This window comes from Somniosus microcephalus, chromosome 6, assembly GCF_052327205.1.
Source record: "Somniosus microcephalus isolate GS21.2 chromosome 6, FLI_Smic_1.0, whole genome shotgun sequence".
NCBI lineage: Eukaryota > Metazoa > Chordata > Chondrichthyes > Squaliformes > Somniosidae > Somniosus > Somniosus microcephalus.
Genome location: NC_140992.1, coordinates 14,565,965 through 14,588,959, shown reverse-complemented (window position 1 = coordinate 14,588,959; position 22,995 = coordinate 14,565,965). Strand labels below are relative to the sequence as shown.

The 22,995-nt window shown below is 46.9% G+C and overlaps 1 protein-coding gene across 3 annotated transcripts in view; it reads right to left on the bottom strand.

Annotated features, from left to right (window-relative positions):
• dhx36 (DEAH (Asp-Glu-Ala-His) box polypeptide 36) overlaps positions 1–3,509 on the bottom strand; it is a 109,091-nt gene extending 105,582 nt beyond the window's left edge. For 2 of the 3 annotated variants that reach the window (XM_085989752.1, XM_085989753.1), the window contains exon 1: positions 3,121–3,507. In XM_085989752.1, the coding sequence (XP_085845878.1) occupies positions 3,121–3,333 (213 nt within the window). In that variant the 5' untranslated portion in view covers positions 3,334–3,507. Of the gene's footprint in view, positions 1–3,120 lie in introns of all 3 variants that reach the window. The other variant, XM_085989754.1, reaches the window with a different exon arrangement.
• Positions 3,510–22,995: the final 19,486 nt, after the last annotated feature.

Below are 22,995 nucleotides of genomic sequence, written 5' to 3'. Positions count from 1 at the left end.
AGTGATTCGTGTACAAGGACACCCAGGTCCCTCTGAACACCAACACTTCCCAATCTCTCACCATTTAAAAAATACTCTGCTTTTCTATTTTTCCTACCAAAATGGATTAACTTCACATTTCTCCACATTATATTCCACCTGCCGTGTTTTTGCCCACTCACTGAACCTGTCTATATCCCACTGCAGCCTCTTTGCGTCCTCCTCACAACTTACTTTCCCAACTAGCTTTATATCGTGCACAAACTTGGATACATTACACTCGGTCCCCTCATCACAGATTGTAAATAGCGGAGGCCCAAGCAGTACCCAACTACAGGAAACTCTCGAATTACCGGCACCTAAATAACCGGAAATCTCTGTTAACCGGCAAAATTCAGGAGTAGGTTCAGGTAAGTTTTACTTCATATTAGTGGCAGTTCCTGGATCTGTGGCTGTGTAACTGGGGTTCCTGCACTTGTTGCTAAGCAACAGGGACGCTTGGTCTGCGGCCGAGTTCCTGCACCTGTTGCTAAGCAACAGGGAAGCCTGGATTTGTTGCTGTGTACGGAGCTCTCGTACCTTTTAAACGATACCTCTCTGTAATCCGGACTTTTTGATAAACCGGCACCACGCCGGTCCCGGATAATAAAGAGTTTCCTGTCGTTACAGCCTGCCAACCCGAAAATGACCAGTTTATTCCTACTCTGTTTTCTGTCCGCTAACCAATCCTCAATCTATGCTAGTATATTACCCCCAATCCCATGAGCCCTAATTTTGTGTAATAACCTCTTGTGTGATACCTTATCGAATGTTTTCTGAAAATCCAAATACACTACAGGAAACTCTCTGGTATCCGGCACCAATGGGACCGGGATGGTGCCGGTTGATTAAAAATTCCGGATGACGGAGAGGGTTATCTACCGAGGCTATTTTTAACAAAGAGTCAGACTCCTGTTATTGAGGTGTTCGGACTTCCGACAGTGCCAAGAAGCCGAGTAGTGGCAGTTTGGAGAACTACCCCCACTGACTAACTCGGCCACCGCGGGAGACTCGGACTCGGCAACATTTCCGGTTATTGAGGTGTTGTCGGAGTATGAATTTTGCTGGTTAATAGAGAATTCCGGATATTTAGGTGCCGTTTAAACGAGAGTTTCCTGTACATCCACTGGTTCCCCCTCATCTACAATGCTAGATTTGTCAAACATGATTTCCCTTTCATAAATCTGTGTTGACTCTGCCCAATCTTTATGATTTTCTAAGTGCCCTGTTACCACGTCCCTAATAATAGATTCGAGCATTTTCCCTACTACTGTCATTGAATTCCCCCACCATCAACATCCTGGGGGTCAACACTCAACTGGACTGGCCACATCAATGCCGTAGCTACAAGAGCAGGCCAGAGGCTAGGTATTCTGCCGCGAGTGGCTCACCTCCTGACTCCCCAAAGCCTTTCCACCATCTACAAGACACAAGTCAGGAGTGTGATGGAATACTCTCCACTTGCCTGGATGAGTGCAGCTCCAACAACACTCAAGAAGCTCGACACCATCCAGGACAAAGCAGCCCACTTGATTGGTGTATTTATTGTTAAATATTAATTCTCTGATGCTTTCAGTATTTTTTATCAATGTATTTATTATTTGGTGTATATATTAATTCCCAATGCAGTCAGCATCTGTATTACTGATGCACTTATTGTTTGACTGTATTCATTCCGTGTGTCATTCAGTATTTTATCTATGATTTATTTATTGTTTGATGTCTATATTAATTCCTAGATCATCCAGTATTTGTATTATTGATTGATTTATTGTTTATATATCAATTCCCTGAATCATTCAGTATTTTACTATTGGTGCATTGAATGATGATCAGATATATATTAACGCTGATACATTCAGTATTTATATTATTGACGTATTATTGTTAATATTTTAATTCCCTCAATATTTATATTATTGCTATATTTAGTTTATATTATTGCTATATTTAGTTTATATATTAATTCCTTCAATATTTATATTGATTTATTGTTTATATACTAATTCTGTCAGTATTTATATTATTGATATAGTAATTGTTTATTAATTCCCTTAGTATTTATATTATTGATATATTTATTGTTTACTTATTCAATCGGTATTTATATTGATTTGTTTAATTCCCTCAGTATTTATATTATTGATATATTTATTGTTTACTTATTCAATCGGTATTTATATTGATATATTGTTTAATTCCGTCAGTATTTATATTATTGATATATTTATTGTTTACTTATTCAATCGGTATTTATATTGATATATTGTTTAATTCCGTCAGTATTTATATTATTGAAACAACAGCAAAATACTGCGGATGCTGGAAAACTGAAATAACAGAAAATGCTGGACACACTCAGCAGGCCAGACAGCATCCATGGAGAGAGAAACAGAGTTAACGTTTCAGGTCTAGGATCCTTCGTCAGACGAAAGGTCTTCGACCTGAAACGTTAACTCTGTTTCTCTCTCCACGGATGCTGCCTGGCCTGCTGAGTGTTTCCAGCATTTTCTGTTGTTATTTTATATTACTGATTGTTTAATAATTCCCTCAGTAATTACATTATTGATATAGTAATTGTTTATTAATTCCCTCAGTATTTATATTATTGCTTTTATTAATGCCATCAGTATTTAATTATTGATATAGTAATTGTTTATTAATTCCCTCAGTATTTATATTATTGCTTTGTTTATTAACGCCATCAGTACTTAATTATTGATATAGTAATTGTTTATTAATTCCCTCAGTAATTACATTATTGATATAGTAATTGTTTAATTCCCAGTATTTATATTATTGCTTTTATTAATTCCCTCAGTATTTACAGTATTGATATAGTAATTGTTTATTAATTCCCTCAGTATTATATTATTGCTTTATTGTTTATTAATGCCATCAGTATTTACATTATTGATATAAGTAATTGTTTATTCATTCCCTCAGTATTATATTATTGCTTTATTGTTTATTAACTCCCTCAGTATTTACAGTATTGATATATTTATTGTTGATTAATTCCCCAGTGTTACTGATCTATGAATTGCCCGGGTGCTGCAGTGTTTCCCTGTGTGTGTGTTGAGTGATTCCCCTCACTCTCACCTCGCTCCTCTCCTGATCCTTGCTCTTCTGGCCCTGCCGCTTGGCGTACCACAGCCCGATGTCTTTGCCCTTCAGGTTGCCGGGATGGCGGCCTCGGCCCCGGCCTCTGCCGCCTGGCGAGTCCTCCCAGCCCCCCGCGGCCGAGGAGGAGGAGGAGCCGCCGCCGAAACCACCACCGCCGCCGCCTCCCCGCCAGTCCCTCCGGTAACTCATGGTTCTGGGCAGCAGCAGCAGCAGCCGCCGCCGGAGACCGACACACAGAGCCGGAGAGCGAGCCACAGACAGAGCCGGAGAGCCGCGGGCCCACAGACACTCACACAGCCTGAGAGCCGGAGACCGGGAGAGTGAGGCCGCGCCGCCCGATGGCGTCACAAGGGCCGTCCATTAGTGCTGACATCACAGACAGTTCTGCCCACACTGCCTGAGGTCACCAGCAGGAACAATCCCAACAGAGGACAGCATATAACCCATGCAGGTACAATCCCAACAGAGACCAGCAGAGAGGACAGCATATAACCCATGCAGGAACAATCCCAACAGAGACCAGTTGAGAGAGGACAGGATATACCCCATGCAGGAACAATCCCAACAGAGACCAGGAGAGAGGACAGGATATACCCCATGGAGGAACAATCCCAACAGAGACCAGGAGAGAGGACAGCATATAGCCCATGCAGGAACAATCCCAACAGAGACCAGGCGAGACGACAGCATATAGCCCATGCAGGAACAATCCCAGCAGAGGACAGCATATACCCCATGCAGGAATAATCCCAACAGAGACCAGTTGAGAGAGGACAGGATATACCCCATGCAGGAACAATCCCAACAGAGACCAGGAGAGAGGACAGGATATACCCCATGGAGGAACCAGTTGAAAGAGGACAGGATATACCCCATGCAGGAACAATCCCAACAGAGACCAATTGAGAGAGGACAGGATATACCCCATGCAGGAACAATTCCAACAGAGACCAGTTGAGAGGACAGAATATACCCCATGCAAGATCAATCCCGACAGAGACTAGTTGAGAGCACTGGATACACTCCCATAAATGAATAGTCCCGTTCGAGAGCACTGGATATACCTCCATGCATGAATAATCCCAACAGACACCAGTAGGCAGCACTAGCTATATCCCCCAAGCATGAATATCCCATTAGAGAACACTGGATATACCCACATGCAGGAATAATCCCAAGAGAGACCAGTAGAGAGCACGCGATATATCCCCATGCAGGAATAATCCCAACAGACATCAGTAGAAAGGACTGGCTATAACCCCATACAGGAATAATCCCAACAGAGACCACGAGAGAGCAATGGATGCAGCCCCATACAGGAATAGTCCCATTAGAGAGCACTGGATGTACCCCCATGTAGGAACAACCCCATTAGAGACCAGGAGACAGCACTGGATATAACCCCATGCAGGAATAATCCCAATAGAGATCATTTGAAAGCACTGGATATACCCCACATGCAGGAATAATCCCATTAGAGACCAGTTAGAGCACTAGATATATCCCCCATGCAGGAATAATCACATCAGAGAGCAGGAGAGAGCACTGGATATAGCCACATGCAGGAATAATTCCAGTAGAGAGCACCATATACACCCCATACCGCAATAATCTCATTAGAGACCAGTAGAAAGTAATGGACATACCCCCATACAAGAATAATCCCATTAGAGACCAGTAGAGAGCACTGGATATAACCCCATGCAGGAATAATCCCAACAGAGACCAGTAGAAAGGACCGGATAAACCCCCATGCGGGGATAATCCCATTAGAGACCAGTAGAAAGAACTGCATATACCCACCATGCAGGAATAATCAAAATAGACACCAGGAGAGAGAGCACAGGATATACCCCCCATGTAGGAATCATCCAATTAAAGACCAGTACAAAGAACTGCAAATACTCCCATACAGGAATAATCCCTTTAGAGATCAATAGAGAGCACTGGATATACACCCCATGCAGGAATAATCTCATTAGAGACCAGGAGAAAGGATTGGATATATCCACATGCAAGAATAATCCCAATAGAGACCAGGAGACAGCACTGGGTATAACCCCCATGCAGGAATAATCTCAATAGAGACTGGTAGAGAGTACAGGATATACCCCACATGCAGGAATAATCCCACTATAGACCAATAGAGAGCACTGGATATACCCCCATGTGGGAATAATCCCAATAGAGACTGGTAGAGAGTACTGGATATACTCCACATGCAGGAATAACCTCATTAGAGACCAGTAGAGAGCACTAGATATATCCCCCATGCAGGAATAATCACATCAGAGAGCAGTAGAGAGCACTGGATATACCCCCAGGTAGGAATAATCCCAACAGAGACCAGTAGAAAGGTTTGGATACATCCCCTATGCAGGAACAATCCCCCACAGACCAGTAGAAAAGACTGGATAAACCCCATGCAGGAATAATCCCATTAGAGACCAGTAGAAAGGACTGCATATATCCCCTATGCAGAAATAATCAAAATAGACACCAGTAGAGAGCACTGGATATATCCCCCATGCAGGAATCATCCAATTAAAGACCAGTAAAGGCAGCACGGTGGCATAGTGGTTAGCACTGTTGCCTCACAGCGCCAGGGACCCGGGTTCGAATCCGGCCTCGGGCGACTGTCTGTGTGGAGTTTGCACATTCTCCCCGTGTTTGCGTGGGTTTTCTCCGGGTGCTCCGGTTTCCTCCCACAGTCCAAAGATGTGCGGGTTAGGTTGATTGGCTATGATAAATTGACCCTTAGTGTTAGGGGGATTAAATACGTGGGGTTACGGGGATAGGGTGGGATATGTGTTGGTGTAGGGGTTACGGGGATCGGATGGGATATGTGTCGGTGCAGGCTCGATGGGCCGAAATGGCCTCTATCTGCACTGTGGGGTTTCTGTGATTTCTGTGATAAAGCAATGCAAATACACCCATACAGGAATAATCCCAATAGAGATCAATGGAGAGCACTGGATATACCCCCATGCAGGTATAATCCCATTGGAGACCAGGAGAGAGCACGGGATATAACCCCATGCAGGAATAATCCCATTAGAGACCAGGAGAGAGCACTGGATATAACCCCATGCAGGAATAATCCCATTAGAGACCAGGAGAGAGCACTGGATATACCCCCATGCAGGAATAATCTCATTAGAGACCAGGAGAGAGCACGGGATATAACCCCATGCAGGAATAATCCCATTAGAGACCAGGAGAGGGCACTGGATATAACCCCATGCAGGAATAATCCCATCAGAGACCAGGAGAGAGCACTGGATATACACCCTGATGTAATAAAACTCACTACGCACTTGGTTTGAGTATAAAGCAAGGCTTTAATCAACTTATTTCAGAACATGGAGGTCTAGTTGTACTTCACTAGTTCCTGTCTTACAAAATGTCCCTGAGCCCACGCCCGAGTATTTATACTCCTTGAACTGCGCCACCAGCTGGCTGTCCAGCGTTATTTCATGAGTAGTTCTTTACGATGATGAAATTTATAACATTCTTCCTGACTAAAAGATTTGGAAGTCCGACGACTTCCTCTTAACGGATTAGGCGGACCACGAATAGCCGCAGTCTTTTAGATCTTTGTTTATGGCTAGAAGGCACGTCTCCCCGGACCGTGTCTTGGTCCCTGGGCCGCTTGATCCATACCGGTGGATCGACAGGGCCCGTGTTGCCCTGATTGACCCGGGGGAGGCTGGGGAGATCGTGACTCCGGGTGCGGGTCCCCACAGGTGCAGAGCTGGCTTCATCCTGTTTGATAACCGGGGATTGACCGGCGTCCTGGCCTCGGGTGGCCATCCCACGGGGAGCGCTCGGCTCCCTGAGTGGATCCAGTGGGGCAGCCAGCAGATCTCTCGATGTCCCAGGTAGGGCATCATCTTCGAGGGAGCACAGAGTGTCGGCATCATCCCTCTATCAGTTGGGCCCATGGAACCGGCTGGGCAGGGAGCCAGGTCCCGGAGCGAAACGGTGGACTCCCGGCCATCAGGATACCGCACGTGCGCGTACGTGGGATTGACGTCCGTGAGTTCTACCTCGTCGACGAGGGAATCATTTTTAGAAGATCGGACGAATCTATGGAGCAGCACGGGGCCGGGAGCTGCCAACCATGGCGGTAGGGACGTCCCATGAGTGGAGCGACGCTGGAAGCTGAAGAATCGCTCGTGAGGTGTGACATTGGTGGACGTAGAAAGAAGAGACCTGATGGAATGCAACACATCAGGGAGCATAGTTTCCCACTGCTGGTCTGGTAGGTTGCGTGACCTTAGTGCAAGATGAACAGCATTCCAAATGATAGCGTTGTATCTCTCAACCTGTCCGTTACCGATGGGATGGTACGGTGTCGTTTTACTTGTGGCAATTCCCCGTTGGGAGAGATAACTTTTGAGTTTGCTTGACATGAAGAAGGGATCCCGATCAGAGTGGATGAAATTGGCCGTACCGCAAAGGGAAAAGTCTTGATCAAGGCATTTGATCACTGTGGAAGTAAGCATATTGGGACAGGGAAAAGCAAAGGGAAAGTGTGAATATTCGTCCACCATAGTAAGTAAGTAGGTGTTTCACGTTGAGGAAGGCAATGGCCCTTTAAAGTCAATGCTGAGTCGCTGCATAGGCTGCATAGCGTGTATGAGCAAGCCATCCGATGGATGGAAGAATTACGGTTTTAATTCCGCACAAATTCTACAGGAGGAGCATGTTCTTTTCACATCTTCCGTAGAAAATGGGAGATTTTTAGATCGCACAAAGTGCAACATACGGGTAACGCCAGGATGGCATAAGTCAGTATGAAGATCCGCAAGAGTCGAAGTTGACATAGAAGAGCAGAATGCCCGCGTGAGGGTATCCGGGGCCACGTTCTCTTTGCCGTGTCGATAATGTATGGTGTATCCAAAGGCGGCCAATTCCATCCTCCAGAGTTATATTTTGTTATTCTTGATCTTAGTGCGTTTCCGGTTATCCAGCATAAAGGCCACGGAGTGCTGATCGGTTATAAGTGTGAAATGGCGACGAGCGAGTAAATGACTCCATTTACGTACAGCTTCGATGATGGCCGTAGCCTCCTTCTCGACAGAAGGATAATGGCGCTCGCTACCCTGCAAAGTTCTGGACAGAAATGCAACGGGTCGACCACCTTGATTCAAGGTAGCAGAGATCGCCACATCCGATGCATCGCATTCGACCACGAAAGGAAGATTTTCATCAATGGAACGAAGCGTGGCTTTTTCCAGTTGTTGCTTGAGGAGGTTGAAAGCTGATTTAGCCATTGCCTCCAATGGAAATCACTTTGCGTGAAGCAGGGGCTGGATCTTGTCGGAGAAGTGGGGTATCCATTTCGCATAATAGGCGAACATGCCGAGTGCCCGACGAAGAGAACTGAGATTCGTAGGGGGAGAGAGCTCCTGAAGTGGACGAAGTCGCTCCGGATCCGGTTTGATGACACCGTTGCCCACCCAGTAGCCAAGGATGTTGACTGATGGTACTGATTTCACAGATTTGGACTCATTTAAGGTTAAGTTGCGACGACGGAGAACGTCAACAAATTTCTGGAGATTGGCATCATGCTCCTTTTGATCATAACCAGCAATGGTGATATTATCCAGATATGGAAAAGTGTACATTAAGTTCTCCTGTTTGACTAGGCTATCCATTGCCCGTTGAAAGACGGCCACCCCATTGGTGACCCCAAATGGAAGGCGACAAAACTGGTAAAGCCGACCATTGGCCTCAAAGGCCGTATACTTTTTGTCAGAGTCCTTTAACGGTACTTGATGATATGCGCTCTTTAAATCGAAAGTTGAAAATACCTTGTAGTTGGCAAGGTTATTGACCATGTCATCGATGCATGGTAGTGGGTAGGCATCCAGGTCGGTATACTGGTTAATAGTTTGCAAGTAATCGATGCAAAGACGTTTCTTGTGTTGCTTCAGAGGATTTTTAACAATGACGACTTGAGCCCGCCAGGAAGATGAACATGGCTCAATGATACCGTCAGCTAGAAGGCGAGAGATTTCTGCCTCGATAAAGGTCGATCATCTTGGCTGAAACGTTGTGATTTAGTGACTATGGGCTTACATCGGGGGGAAAGATTGGCAAACAAGGAGGGCTCGTCGAGTGAAGCCGCTGAAAGCACACAAAACGGTGCTTTGGAAATAGTAAGCTCTGGCTTTGACCCTCCACACTCGAAAGTGAGTCTTTTGTGTTGTTTCTGGAAATCCTGTCCCAGGAGCACATCACTGCATAGGTTTTTGAGCACCCCGAGCCGGGTGGAGAAATAAGTGCGGCCATTGAGAATAAGGTCGACAAGACAAAAGCCAGAAGAATTGGTGGTCAGTGTCGTCAGAGCCATTGCAATTTCCCTGTCCACGGGGTAAATATGCAGTTTTAACTTACTGACAGCCCGCTCACTAATGAAGCTGTCAGAGCTGCATGAGTCGATTAGTGCGCTCAAAATGTGTCCATTTACTGAAACCTTCGTGGCTGCATGGGACAGACTTTGGGGAAAAACAGCTGTGATGGGAGGAGGGGCAGTTTTACCCTTGACAGCTGTAACCTTAGTAGTGGTTCTTGGGGGAGGAGCAGTTTCATAGATAGCAGCTGTAACCTTAGTAGTGGCTCTTGGGGGAGGAGCAGTTTTATAGATAATAGCTGCAAAACTAACAGGAGCTCTTGACCGGTATACCTTAGAAAAGGGGCCTTTCTTACTAACAGAGGCTCTTGACTGGCATGCCTTAGAAAAGTGACCTTTCTTGCTGCAATGATTGCAGGTTGCGTTACAAGCCGGACAAAATTTCCGATAATGGAACGCACCACCACAGAAGAAACACTTCCTTCCAGATTGCCAAGATGCCGCTAGGGCAGGGTCATCATCAGTGAAGGCTTCTAGGGCAGGGTTGTCATCCGCTAGGTTAGAGTCATCATCAGTGAGGGCTTCCGCCTGAGACCTATCACCTATCGAAGGAGTCATTAAAAGTGATAGCAGCAGCCCGTGCATGAGGTAAAAGATAGGTATCTGCATTCCTCTTTGCTAAGTCCAGGAAACACGCCTTGTCATAGGCAGCCTGTAACTCGAGGGTTTTATTCTCCAACAGACGCTGGCGTATGAAGGGAGACGTAATTCCATTAATAAAGGAATCGCGAATTAGCTCCTTCTGGTACTGCTCAGCTGTGACAGCTTTAAGGTTACAATCTTTGCTGAGCCTGCAAAGCTTTTGGAGGAATTCGTCAAGTGATTCCCCGGGTTGTTGTCGAGTTGTGGCCAGTAGATGCCGAGCAAAAATTTCGTTTGGGGCCTTATCATATAGTCGCTGTAATATTAGGATAGCCGAGTCATAGTCTACACAGTCTTCGATATATTCAAACACAGGAGGAGATACATAATTGGCAAGTATCTCTAATTTATCAGGAACATTTTCACCACACACCCTGAGGAAGTTACTGAAGGTACGATACCAGTGTTTCCATACCTTAGCAGTTGTAGGTGAATTTGGGTCCAGGTCAAGACGGGTGGGGCTGAGTAGTTTGTCCATGATGGGTTGATTTCTACGCCGGAGTTCCCTTCTGCAGTTGAAGTCGTAGCTGGCTGTTCCCGAAATCACTCAGAGCATGGAGTCGATATCAAGTTGATTAAATTGACGTAATAAAACTCACTACGCACTTGGTTTGAGTATAAAGCAAGGCTCCAATCAACTTGTTTCAGAACATGGAGGTCTAGTTGTACTTCACTAGTTCCTGTCTTACAAAATGTCCCCGGGCAAGCTGGGGCCCACGCCCGAGTATTTATACTCCTTGGACGGCGCCACCAGCTGGCCATCCAGCATTATTTCATGAGTAGTTCTTTACGATGATGAGATTTATAACACACCCCATGCAGGAATAATCCCAATTGAGACCAGTAGTGAGCACCGTATATACCCCATACAGTAATAATCTCATTAGAGACCAGTGGAGAGCACTGGCTATACCCCCTATGCAGGAACAATCCCATTAGAGACCAGGAGAGAACACTGGATATACCCCCATGCAGGAACAATCCCATTAGAGACCAGGAGAGAGCACTAGGTATACCTCCATACAGGAATAATCCCATAACAAAACCAATCTATAGCACTGATTCCATCCCCCGCCACTGCCCCCCCCTCCACCCCAGCCACTGTCTCAGGCTGAACCAGACTGTTTGCAAACTCGGCATCCTATTTGACCCTGAGCTGAGCTGAGATATCCTCTCCATCACAAAGATTACTTCTGGCCCCATAATATTGCCCGTCTCTGCCTCTGCCTCAGCTCATCTGGTGCTAAAACCCTCAACCATGCTTTTGTTACCTCCAGACTTGACTATTCTAATGTCCTCCTGGCTGGCTCCCATATTGTACCCTCCTTAAACTTCAGCTCATCCAAAACTCTGCTACCCACATCCTAACTTGCACCAAGTCGCATTTACCCATCACCCCTATGTTCACTGACCTACACTGACCTGTGAAGCGCCTTGGGATGTTTTACTGCATTAAAGGCGCTATATATACACACAAGTTGTTGTTGTTGTGTAGGGTGGAGATTTCAGAGCTTAGGGTGTAGACAGCTGAAGGCATGGTAGCCAATAGTGGGATGACAAGTTTTCGGGATTGACAAGAGGCCACAGTTGGAGACATGCAGAATTCTCAGAGTGCTAATAACATTATATACCAACATAAACCAGTGTATCAGCCCCTATAAAGTAATACCATTGTATACCAATAAAAAAACTCTGTCATGAATCTTATCATGACTCATGAAGTAACACTGGGCGGCCAGCTGGCGACGCCATCCAGGAGTATAAATACTCGGGCATGGGCCCAGCTTGCTCAGGATGTTTCTGTAACCAGGAACTAGTGATGTAACTAGTTTTGAAACAGTTGATTAAAGCCTTGTTTTATACTCAAACTAAGCGCTCAGTAGTCTTTGTACATCAAACTCTATCATAGAAACATAGAAGATAGGAGCAGGAGTCGGCCATTCGGCCCCTCGAGCCTGCTCCGCCATTCAATGCGATCATGGCTGATCATCCAAATTCAGTACCCGGTCCCTGCTTTCTCCCCATACCCCTTGATCCCTTTAGCCTTAAGAAATATATCCAACTGCTTCTTGAATATATTTAATGAATTGGCCTCCACTGCCTTCTGTGGTAGAGAATTCTACAGGTTCACCACAGTGGTATACCATGTAGTCCTCATTTTCCTCGTCTATGAAATCAGGGCTGTACGCACCCTTGGTGTGCACATAAAGAAAGAAAGAACTTGCATTGATACAGTGCCTTCCACGACCTCAGGACATCCCAAAATACTTTACACCCAAATAAGTACTTTCTGAAGTGTAATCAATATTGTAATGTAGGGAAATGTGGCAGCCAATTTGCACACAGCAAGGTCCCACAAAAAACAATGAATACCTGAAGGGGAAAAATTTACAGGGCTATGAGGAAAGAGCAGGGCATTAGGATTAATTGGATAACTCTAGCAAAGAGCTTGCACAGGCATGATGGGCCGAATGGCCTCCTTCTGTGCTGTATCATTCCATGATTCTATGAAATGGCCAGATAATCTGTTTTAGTGATATTGGTTGAGGAATAAATGTTGGCCAGGACACCGGGCGAACTCCCCTGATCGTCTTTGAAAGGTACCTCGGTTTAAAGTCCCTGATGTGCCTCAATAATAAAATTGATGTGCCTCAATGAATCCGAGATTCAATGTTAACGGAACAAAGCAAGGCTTTTATTAACTCAGAAAGTAATACACATTGGAGAAGTGTCTCTCATCCAGAGATCTGCTGTACTGTCTGAGAGACATGCTGGGGCTTGCTTAAGTAGGGGCCAGGTACGGGCGGAGCCCTACACACAATACAATCCAGGTAAGGAAATGAAACTGAAACTAAACTAAACACAGAGAATACAGTGCCTGATGAATGGCATATTTCATCACAGTCCCATCTGAAAATCGGCACCTCCGACAGTGCAGCGCTCCCTCAGTACTGCACTGAGCTGTCCAATTAGGTGCTAAAGCCTCTGGAAGGGGACTTGAACCTACGAACTTGTGACTCAGAGGCAAGAGTGCTACCATGGAGGCAATGGTGTCATTTTTCGACGACCATTTTGTCATTGACAGAATGGCAACTCTCAGTCAGTGTGGGAAGATAAAAATGAAAGCAAGATAAAGGTAAAAGCCCTTCACAATAAAAATATTAAGTGCTGCTTAAACACTTCTAAGAAAGTTGAACGCTAATTCAATCTTCACTGGCATGGTGCTGAATTTATTGCTGAATTTTTGAACTGGGCTTCTCCAAGGACTGAGTTTACCAGAAAGCTTTATAGGAACATAGGAACAGGAGGAGGCCATTCAGCCCCTCAATCCTGTTCCTCCATTCAATGGGATAATAGCTCGACAAGGTAGATGCAGAGAGGATGTTTCCCCTCGTGGGGAAATCTAGAATGCAGAGGCACAGTCTCAGAATAAAGGGACGCGCTTTTACAACTGAGATGAGGAGGAATTTCTTCTCTCAGAGGGTCGTAAATCTGTGGAATTCTCTGCCCCGGAGAGCTGTGGAGGCTGGGTCATTGAATATATTTAAGGTGGGGATAGGCAGATTTTTGCAAGATTAGGGAGTGAAGGGTTATGGGGAGCAGGCAGGGAAGTGGCTTTGAGTCCAAGATCAGCCATGATCTTATTGAATGGCGGAGCAGGCTCGAGGGGCCAAGTGGTCTATTCCTGCTCCTATTTCTTATGTTCTTATGTTCTTATGTAATGAGGAGGGTACAGTGATGAGCCCTGATTTGGTCTGACAAGTGACTTATTGTTGCTCAGATCCATTCTGAACCCAGCCTTTTCAATGCCTCTGGGAATTTTTGCCTACATACAGCACGGTTGTCACAGGATGTTACATAGGAGTACGTCGAATCTACAGCACAGAAGATGGCCATTCTGTCCAACTAGGCTATGCCAATATTCATGCTCCACACGAGCCTCCTCCCACCCAACTTCATCTAACTGTTAGCATATACCTCTATCTCTTTCTGCCTCATGTATTTATCTAGCTTATGTTTAAATGCATCTGTACTATTTGCCTCAACTGCTTCCTGTGGTAGCAAGTTCCACATTCTCACCACTCTCTGGGTAAAGAAGTTTCTCCTGAATTCCTGATAGGATTTATTAGTGACTATCTTATATTTATGACCTCTGATTTACAACAAATCACCTTGCCAACCGATCAATAATTTAAAAATAAAGATTAAAGTTCGGAAAATGTTAATGCAAGAGTTCATGCCACACATTCAGTCTTCACTGGCATGGTGCTGAATTTATTGCTGAATTTTTGAACTGGGCTTCTCCAGGGACTGAGTTTACCAGAAAACTTTACAGGAACATGGGAACAGGGGGAGGCCATTCAGCCCCTCGATCCTGTTCCTCCATTCAATGGGATCATGGCTGATCTGTATCTTAACTGCATTTACCCACCTTGGTTCCGTAACCCTTAATACTCTTGCCTAACAAAAATCTATCAATCTCAGCTTTGAAACTTTACAATTGACCCCAGCCTTTTTGGGGAGAGAGTTCCAAATTTCCACTGACCTTTGTGTGAAGAAATGTTCCCTGACATCACCCCTGAACGGCCTAGCTCTAATTTTAAGCTAATTGCCCCTTGTTCTAGACCCCCCACCAGAGGAAATAGTTTCCCTCTATCTGCCCCATCAAATCCTTTAATCATCTTCAACGCCTCAATTAGATCACCCCTTAATCTTCTATACTTAAGGGAATAGAAGCCTAGTCTGTGCACACTGTATACCTCCTTCCTGAGGGTCGGTGCCCAGAACTGAACACAGTCACTCCAGGTGGGGTCTGACCAGAGCGTTGTATAACTGCAGCATAACTTCCAGCCCTTTGTATTCCAGCTCTCTTGAGATAAAGGCCAACAATCCATTCACCTTTTGAATTATTTTTCATACCTGTCCACCAGCTTTTGGTGATAAAACTACCAAGCCTGTTTTCTCACCGCCCCTTTAAGTCAGATAGATTTTCAAGGTATCAAGTTTGGGATGTGCTAAAAGGTCAATATTGAGCTGAGATAGTGAGGTAATTCTGTCAATTTAAAAATAATTGGTGTGACAGCACTGTGTACCGTTCTGGTCTCCACAGCGCAAAAAGGATATTGCAATTATTGAAATGATACAGAAGAGAGCAGCCAGAATGATTGAGGAGATGGATTATAAGGAGTGATTACGTAAATTGGGCATGTTCTTACTGGAAAAGCGAAGGTTGACAGGTGATATGATTGTTGTTTTTAGGATTCTGAAGGGACTGGATAATGTCGACCGTGACGAGCTGTTTCACCTTGTCGAGAACAGTAGAAGCAGAGGACACGGCCTGCGTGTGAAGTGGGGTAAATTCAAAACTAAACCGCGAGCGGACAATCTATGGAACGGATTCCCCAGGAAGACGAAGGATTGATCCATTCAAATGCAAATTGGATTTATTTTGGGGAGACAGTATTTGAGACATGTGGCAAGTGTCGCATGTTTCGGAGGAAAAAGATAACTTTAGACCTATGGGCCGGAATTTTACGGGAGTGGTGGCTCCACACGCTGTGGGGTTTTAGTGACAGGCTTGGCTTCCAGTCGGGCGGGGAACGCTGGACAAGAGGCCGCAACCCGTGGTAGGTGCGAGTCCCGACTCCATGGGCAGTCACATCACGGGGTTGGACGGGGGGGGGGTCCAATCCCCAATGGGGGGGTTCCGATTCCAGGGGGGGGTCCAAAGTCGGGGGCGTTTGAATGGGGGGGGCAGGGTAACGATGGTGGGGGAGATTGGGAGGCCGGGAGGAAGCAATACCGCTCCACCTGGCCCACAACGAGGGCTCCCCGAGGACGTCCTCGCCTCGCTGCAGCTGCCGGGAATCCCGAAACTCAGAAACGCCGGCCGGCCACAGTTAAACCTGCACAGCCGGTTAAATCCGAGGCGTCCAGCCTCATTAACATACTTAAAGTGCCAACTCCGCCCCCTGCGACCTGGTTGGCTGCCTGCCCCCCCCCGTCCCGCCCCCATTAAAAACAGACGTGGGCGGGTTGGGGTCGGGATTTAGATTTTTAATACTTTAACCTCCCACCTGACCTCCAACCCACTCATTCCCCTCATGGCTCCCAAAGCTCTCCACCACTTGAGGTTTTCCTGGTGTCATGTCTGGGTCTGTGTTCTTGCTCAGGCCAACATCCCCAGCATCGAAACTTTGACCACGCTCAATCAGCTCCGATGGACGGGTCTCATTGTCCGCATGCCCAAAACGAGACTCCCAAAACAAGCACTCTACTCGGAACTCCGGCACGGCAAGAGAGCCCCAGGTGGGCAGAGGAAACGTTTCAAGGACACCCTCAAAGCCTCCTTGAAAAAGTGTAACATCCCCACCGACACCTGGGAATCCCTGGCCCAAGATCGCACAAAATGGAGGAGAAGCATCCGGGAAGGCGCCGAACACCTTGAGTTTTTTCGCCAGGAGCAAGCGGAAGCCAAGCGCAGGCAGCGCAAGGAGCGCATGTCAACCCAAGCACCCCACCCACCCGCCCCTTCAACCACCGTCTGCCCCACTTGTGACAGAAACTGTAGGTCCCGCATTGGACTCATCAGTCACCTGCGAACTCATTTTTAATGTGGAAGCAAGTCATCCTCGGTTCCGAGGGACTGCCTAAGAAGAAGGAAGAAGAAGAGCCAATGAAGTACTTTGAAGTGTAGTCACTGTTATAACGTAGGAAATGTGGCAGGCAATTTGCGCACAGCAAGGTTGTACAAACAGCAACGTGATAATGAGCAGATAATCTGTTTTTTTAGTGATGCTGGTTGAGGGATAAATGTTGACCAGGACACGGGGAGAACTCCCCTGCTCTTGTTCGAAATAGCCACCATGGGATCTTTTACGTCCACCTGAGAGAGCAGGCTGGGCCTCGGTTTAACGTCTCATCTGAAAGACGGCTCCTCTGACAGTGCAGCACTCCCTCAGCACTGCACTGGAGTGTCAGCCTGGATTATGACAACCTTCTGACTCAAAGGCGAGAGTGCTACCCACTGAGCCACGGCTGACAGCCAGCTAGAAGGTAAACCAGATAGACCTTGTTTTTTGTTCGTCTAGCAATTACGATGTTTTAAGGGGCAACCGTTGCTTCCCTTTTCTTTGCCCTCAGGTTACTCCCGTCCTCTCCTGAAGGCACTAACTCGTGCTGGGGTATTGTTCCATGAATGCCCCCAGCCGCCCTTCAATATCTCATCCAAGTGGTCATTCTTGATGTGTGAGCCCAGGCAGTGAACGACGGCAGGGTATTCAACTGTGGTCGGATCGCAGAAGCACTCAACTCTGTCCTCAATGCTCACACACATGCACTTTCTCGCAGCGGTCACTCAACAGCCGTCAGGAGCGGGAATACTGGCTGATTTTACCTTGCAAGACCATGGTCACTGAGACTCATTGTCGCTGCTTTCACTGCTGCCCTGACTAACTCAGTGCAGACTGGGCATCAAACCTGAGAACTTCCAGCCTCAAATACACATTGTCTGAGGCATCAATTAACCTCCTGACTCTTCTAACTAGACTTACTTTTGCAAACCCGTTAAAAAAATGTTATGCCAACACACAGTATACCAGTTCAGTATCTCAGTAGAGTGCATTATAAAATCCGGTAGGATTAATTAAACAGGCCACGATAGGAATTCCGTTGGAAAAAATATTCACCAATTGGCCAGAAATGACCAAGGGTCATTATTGTATTCAGTAATAAACACTTTAAATTTAATTTCTACCGCTCAGTCGATCATCTCCAAAGTGCCTGAGTAAACCCTTCAGTCAGGTATTGCATTAATATTCAGTACGCATCTCGTTGTAAATGTGGAGTGAAAGCAATGCCACCTGACAGAGCTTGAGGAGGAGGGAGTTCAGGGCTAAAGTGTTCCTGTACAATATTTGAGGAGATTGATCACACATTTTTCTTTCCCGCATGCCACGCATTTTTTCACTTCTAGTCTGTCCTGGACCATTCTCCACACCCTAATCTGCAAAAATGATTAAAACAGTTCCTGTGAGCCGTCGCTCTGACTTTCGCTCATGAGTAAATTGCTCAAGCAAATCGTGGCGATTAACTCACTCCAATTTTATTTTAAATGCTTAACTGACAAGCTTATTTTTTGTGCCGGCGAGCTTTTACCAAACTGCAGCTTCACAAAGTGTGCGTTGATTCAGTGTCACTTATTGAAAGTTCAGTAAATCTTTGTTATATCTTAGCATGGCTGCAGATTTTTGACCTCAAGTTTTCTTGTAATTCAGGGCCTAAAAATGGCATGTTTGGGGCAAGTGGGGTGGAAATTGGGAGCAGACCCACTCATTCAAAGGTTCAAGCTCCTTTTTTACTGCTTCCAACCCAGTTGGGGGTTGCGCAGAATACCACAATGGATGAGCAGAAGCTGGGGTTTTGAAAAATGTAGATAGTGAGAGGAAGGAAGGAAAGACAGACAGATTTATTAATGGTTGATGGAGGAAGGCCAGCCAAGGGATCTTTTATACCCGCCTGAAAAGTCAGAAAGGGCCTTGGTTTAACATCTCATTCTTGTTTTAAAACGCCTCCATGGCCTCGAACCTCCCTATCTCTCTATCCTCCTGCGGCCCTACAACCCTCCGAGATCTCGGCGCTCCTCCAATTCTGGCCTCTTGCACAGCCCCGATTTTAATCGCTCCAACATTGGCGGCCATGCCTTCAGCTGAAGTGGGGTCTAAACCCACAACCTTCTGATCCAGGCAAGAGTGCTATCAACTGAGCAGATGAGGAGCCCAAATGATGAGAGGAAAGAGTGAACTTGCATTTATATGGCACCAATTTTGGTCTCCTTACCTAAGGAAGGATATGCTTGCCGTAGAGGGAGTGTAACGAAGGTTCACCAGACTGGTTCCTGGGATGAGGGGGATTGTCCTCTGAGGAGAGATTGAGTAGACTAGGCCTATATTCTCCAGAGTTTAGAAGAATGAGAGGTGATCTCGTTGAAACATACAACATTCTTACAGGGCTTGACAGGGTAGATGCAGGAAGGATGTTTCCCCTGGCTGAGGAGTCTCAAACCAGGGGTCACAGTCTCAGAATAAGGGGTCGGCCATTTAGGACTGAGGTAAGGAGAAATATTTTCACTGAGGGTGGTGAATCTTTGGAATTCTCCTCCCCAGAGAGCTGTGGAGACTCAGCCGTTGAGTAGATTCAAGACAGAGATTGAATATTAAGGGAATTAAGGGATATGGGGATAGTGCAGGAAAGTGGAGATGAGGTAGAAGATCAGCCATGATCTTATTGAATGGCGGAGCAGACTCGAGGGGCTGAATGGCCTACTCCTGCTCCAATTTCTTATGTTCTTATGTTCTTTCATGTCCTCAGGTTGTTCCAGGCATAATATCGCCAGTGAGATACTTCTGAAGTGTGTTGGAGGATGATAATTCCTTTATTCTTTTTAATAACAGGTTTGAAAAACTAGAGACTGTAATATGTCTGACAATTAACTGCATTTATTATTGTTTCAAAATATTCAGCTTAGACTACATACAGAGCAGGACACACTGCCCTACATCCAGAAACTTATGTGTAAAGAGCTTCCCAGGAATTGTCAGCGCTGCTTAGCCAAAGCTTTTTCATGTTACCTCGCTTTGAAGATAGTCAACGTTCTTACTGAGCTTCAGTGAGTTGACTTTTTATATGTTTCATTACGAGGACAAATGCGAGAATCATGTATCATGAGAACATAAGAAACAGGTGCAGGAGTAGGCGGTTTGGCCCCTCGAGCCTGCTCCGCCATTCAATAAAATCACGGCTGATCTGATTTTGGCCTCAACTCCACTTTCCTGCCCACTCCCCATAACCCTTCACTCCCCTGTTTTTCAAAAACCTGTCTATCTCCGCCTTGAATATATTTAATGACTCCGCCTCCACAGCTCTCTGGGGTAGAGAATTCCAAAGATTCACGACCCTCTGAGAGAAGAAATTCCTCCTCATCTTTGTTTTAAATGGGCGACCCCTTATTCTGAAACTATGCCCCCTAATTCTAGATTCCCCCACGAGGGGAAACATCTTCTCAGCATCTACCCTGTCGAGCCCCCTCAGAATCTTATGTTTCAATAAGATCACCTCTCATTCTTCTAAACTCCAATGAGTATAGGCCCAACCTGCTCAACCTTTCCTCATAAGACAACCCCCTTCATCTCTGGAATCAACCTCGTGAACCTTCTCTGCACTGCCTCCAATACAAGTATATCCTTCCTTAAATAAGGAGACCAAAACTGTACGCAGTACTCCAGATGTGGTCTCACCAATACCCTGTACAGTTGTAGCAAGACTTCCCTACTTTTATACTCCATCCCCCTTACAATAAAGGCCAACATTCCATTTGCCTTCTTAATTACTTGCTGTACCTGCATGCTAACTTTTTGTGTTTCATGTACGAGGACCCCCAGATCCCTCTGTACCGCAGCATTCTGTAGTCTCTCTCCATTTTAAATAATATTTTGCTTTTTTATTCTTCCTACCAAAGTGGATAACCTCACATTTTCCCACATTATACTCCATCTGCCAAATTTTTGCCCACTCACCTAACCTACCCATATCCCTTTGCAGACTCTTTGGGCTGGATTTTGCCCTTGGTGCGGGCTGGGGGTGTGTTAGCCACCCGACTCCAATTTGATGTGGGAAAAAGATGCGATTTTCCCCTAACTGGACAATTGATTTCCAGCGTGTGGGAACCCCGGGCCCACTTAGTCTTTCCATCCTGAAAGTCGCCTCCGATGACGTCATCAGTGTGTGCTGGATTTAAGGCCTGCAAGCAGCCTTGCTTATTCTGCAGACTGCAAAACGTATGCCCTTTGCTGTGATAGATTCCTCCAGCCAATATGTCCAGCAGTAGGCCAAAGTCTGCACCAAGGTTCGATGGTGCCACCCTGCAAGCTCTGGTGGAGGGAGCAAAAGGAAATAAGGAGGTGGTCTTCCCTTCCTCAGGGAGGAAGAAGCCTCCCCAGCAGACGAAAGCTGTGTGGATGCAAGTGGCCCAGGAGGTCCACTCTTTGTCTATGTGCCACAGAACCTGGCTGTAGTGCAGGAAGAGGTTTCATGACCTTCTGCGCACTGGAAAAGTGAGTATGACTTTCCCATCACCCTCAATCTGATCCCCATCGCCTCTCCTCACCAGCACTCAGCTTTGACAACCTCTTCCTCCACATCCCACTTGACACTACTGCACCCTTACCCATTCCCTCTCTTTCTATGGTCACATTCACCTAACTATTCGACTATGCAGCCCTCACACTCCCTATCGCTGTGATGCTATGAAAACAAATTACAACACACAGGGAGGGCCCTTGATCTTGCCACCTCACTCCATCTTTGTCCCCTTCTAACCATCAATGATATGGATTCTCTACACTCACTCCTTCATTCTCACTCAAACTCCACTTGTCTCCCTCATTGCAGGAAAAGAGAGCTCACAATAAGAGGGAAAGAGCGAGGACAGGAGGAGGGCCACCCTCAGTAGCCCAGCTCACCCCCTGGGAGGAGGCGGCCCTGGAGATCGTGGGAGTGGAGGAGGATGCGCAAGTGGGGGACGGACAGACAGGTGCATCAGAGCAAGCTGGTGATAGAATAGTTTATCATCTCTCTCATTGACATTGCATGGGTCACTGATAATGATTCTGATGCTCTAACAGATTGGGCTAAAAATTCAGTTTGGGGCGCCAAGCTCGCCTGGGCGCCGGAATTACTGCTGCGAGCGGAGCCACTTGCGCCATCCGGATATTCAGTTTCTGCGCCCCAAATGGAAGCGGGCCGCTAAACGAGGCTTGCCGCGCCCCGCTTGGGGCGCTGAAACTGAATATCGGCGCGCTAAGGGCCGCAGCGCCACACGCTGAGGCACGGCACGCTGCGGTACTGCAGGCCTTCCTCCCACTGTTAAGGGGGAGGTGCCTGCAACAGCGCGATCCCCGCTCGCGAGTGCCGGCAAATGAGCCCGGCACCAAGGAGAAGTGCCGGGCTCTCGGGAAACAGCCGGCAATGCCGCGGGGGGGGTGGTGGTGTAGGAGGCCGGGGACGGAGGTGCTGGCAGGCAGCCGCCGAAAAAGCGGCTGGCCGCACCTCCACCTTAACTAGCGCCACTACCGCCACAGGTAGGCCCGTGTACCGGTCGCTATTTGCGGCCAGCGCTGAAGAGGCGGGCGTGACCAAATATGGTCATTGGGGCGGTAGCGGGTCGCTGCGCACACCGATGACGTCATCGGTGGCGGCGCAGCGCTACAGGCTAACGCCGCCGTTAGCGCCCCGCTAAATATCGTGGTAGGTGTGTCCAGTGGCGCAAAAGCCACTGAGTGCCCTCTTTGGGCGCAAACTGGTGGCGCAGGCCACTGAATTTCTAGGCCATTGACTTTTGATCATCTGCAATATTCAATGACCATGTAACCTTGGCCTCACATCTCTAACTCTTTCCTTTACTCCCCCACAGGACCATCGAAAGCCCCCGTCCCCACTGTCCAGGAGGAAGAGCCTGAGCCTCCAGACCCCTCAGAGGAAGCTGCAACCTCTGAGGGCGCAGCGTCAGCAGAATTCAGCGCACCCAGCACCAGCACAGACACTCACACCTCGGTGGTACCTTCGCGAGATAGTGCAGTGTTGTCACCTGATGTATCACAGCTCACAAGTGAGCATCAGCAGATGGTGGAGACAGGGACAGCAGTGGAGAATCCTGGTCTGAGGGCGCAGGACTCTGCCAGCTCGGCTCCGCTGCATGTCGACCCTCTGCCTCCGGGTCCATCCAGAAGAAG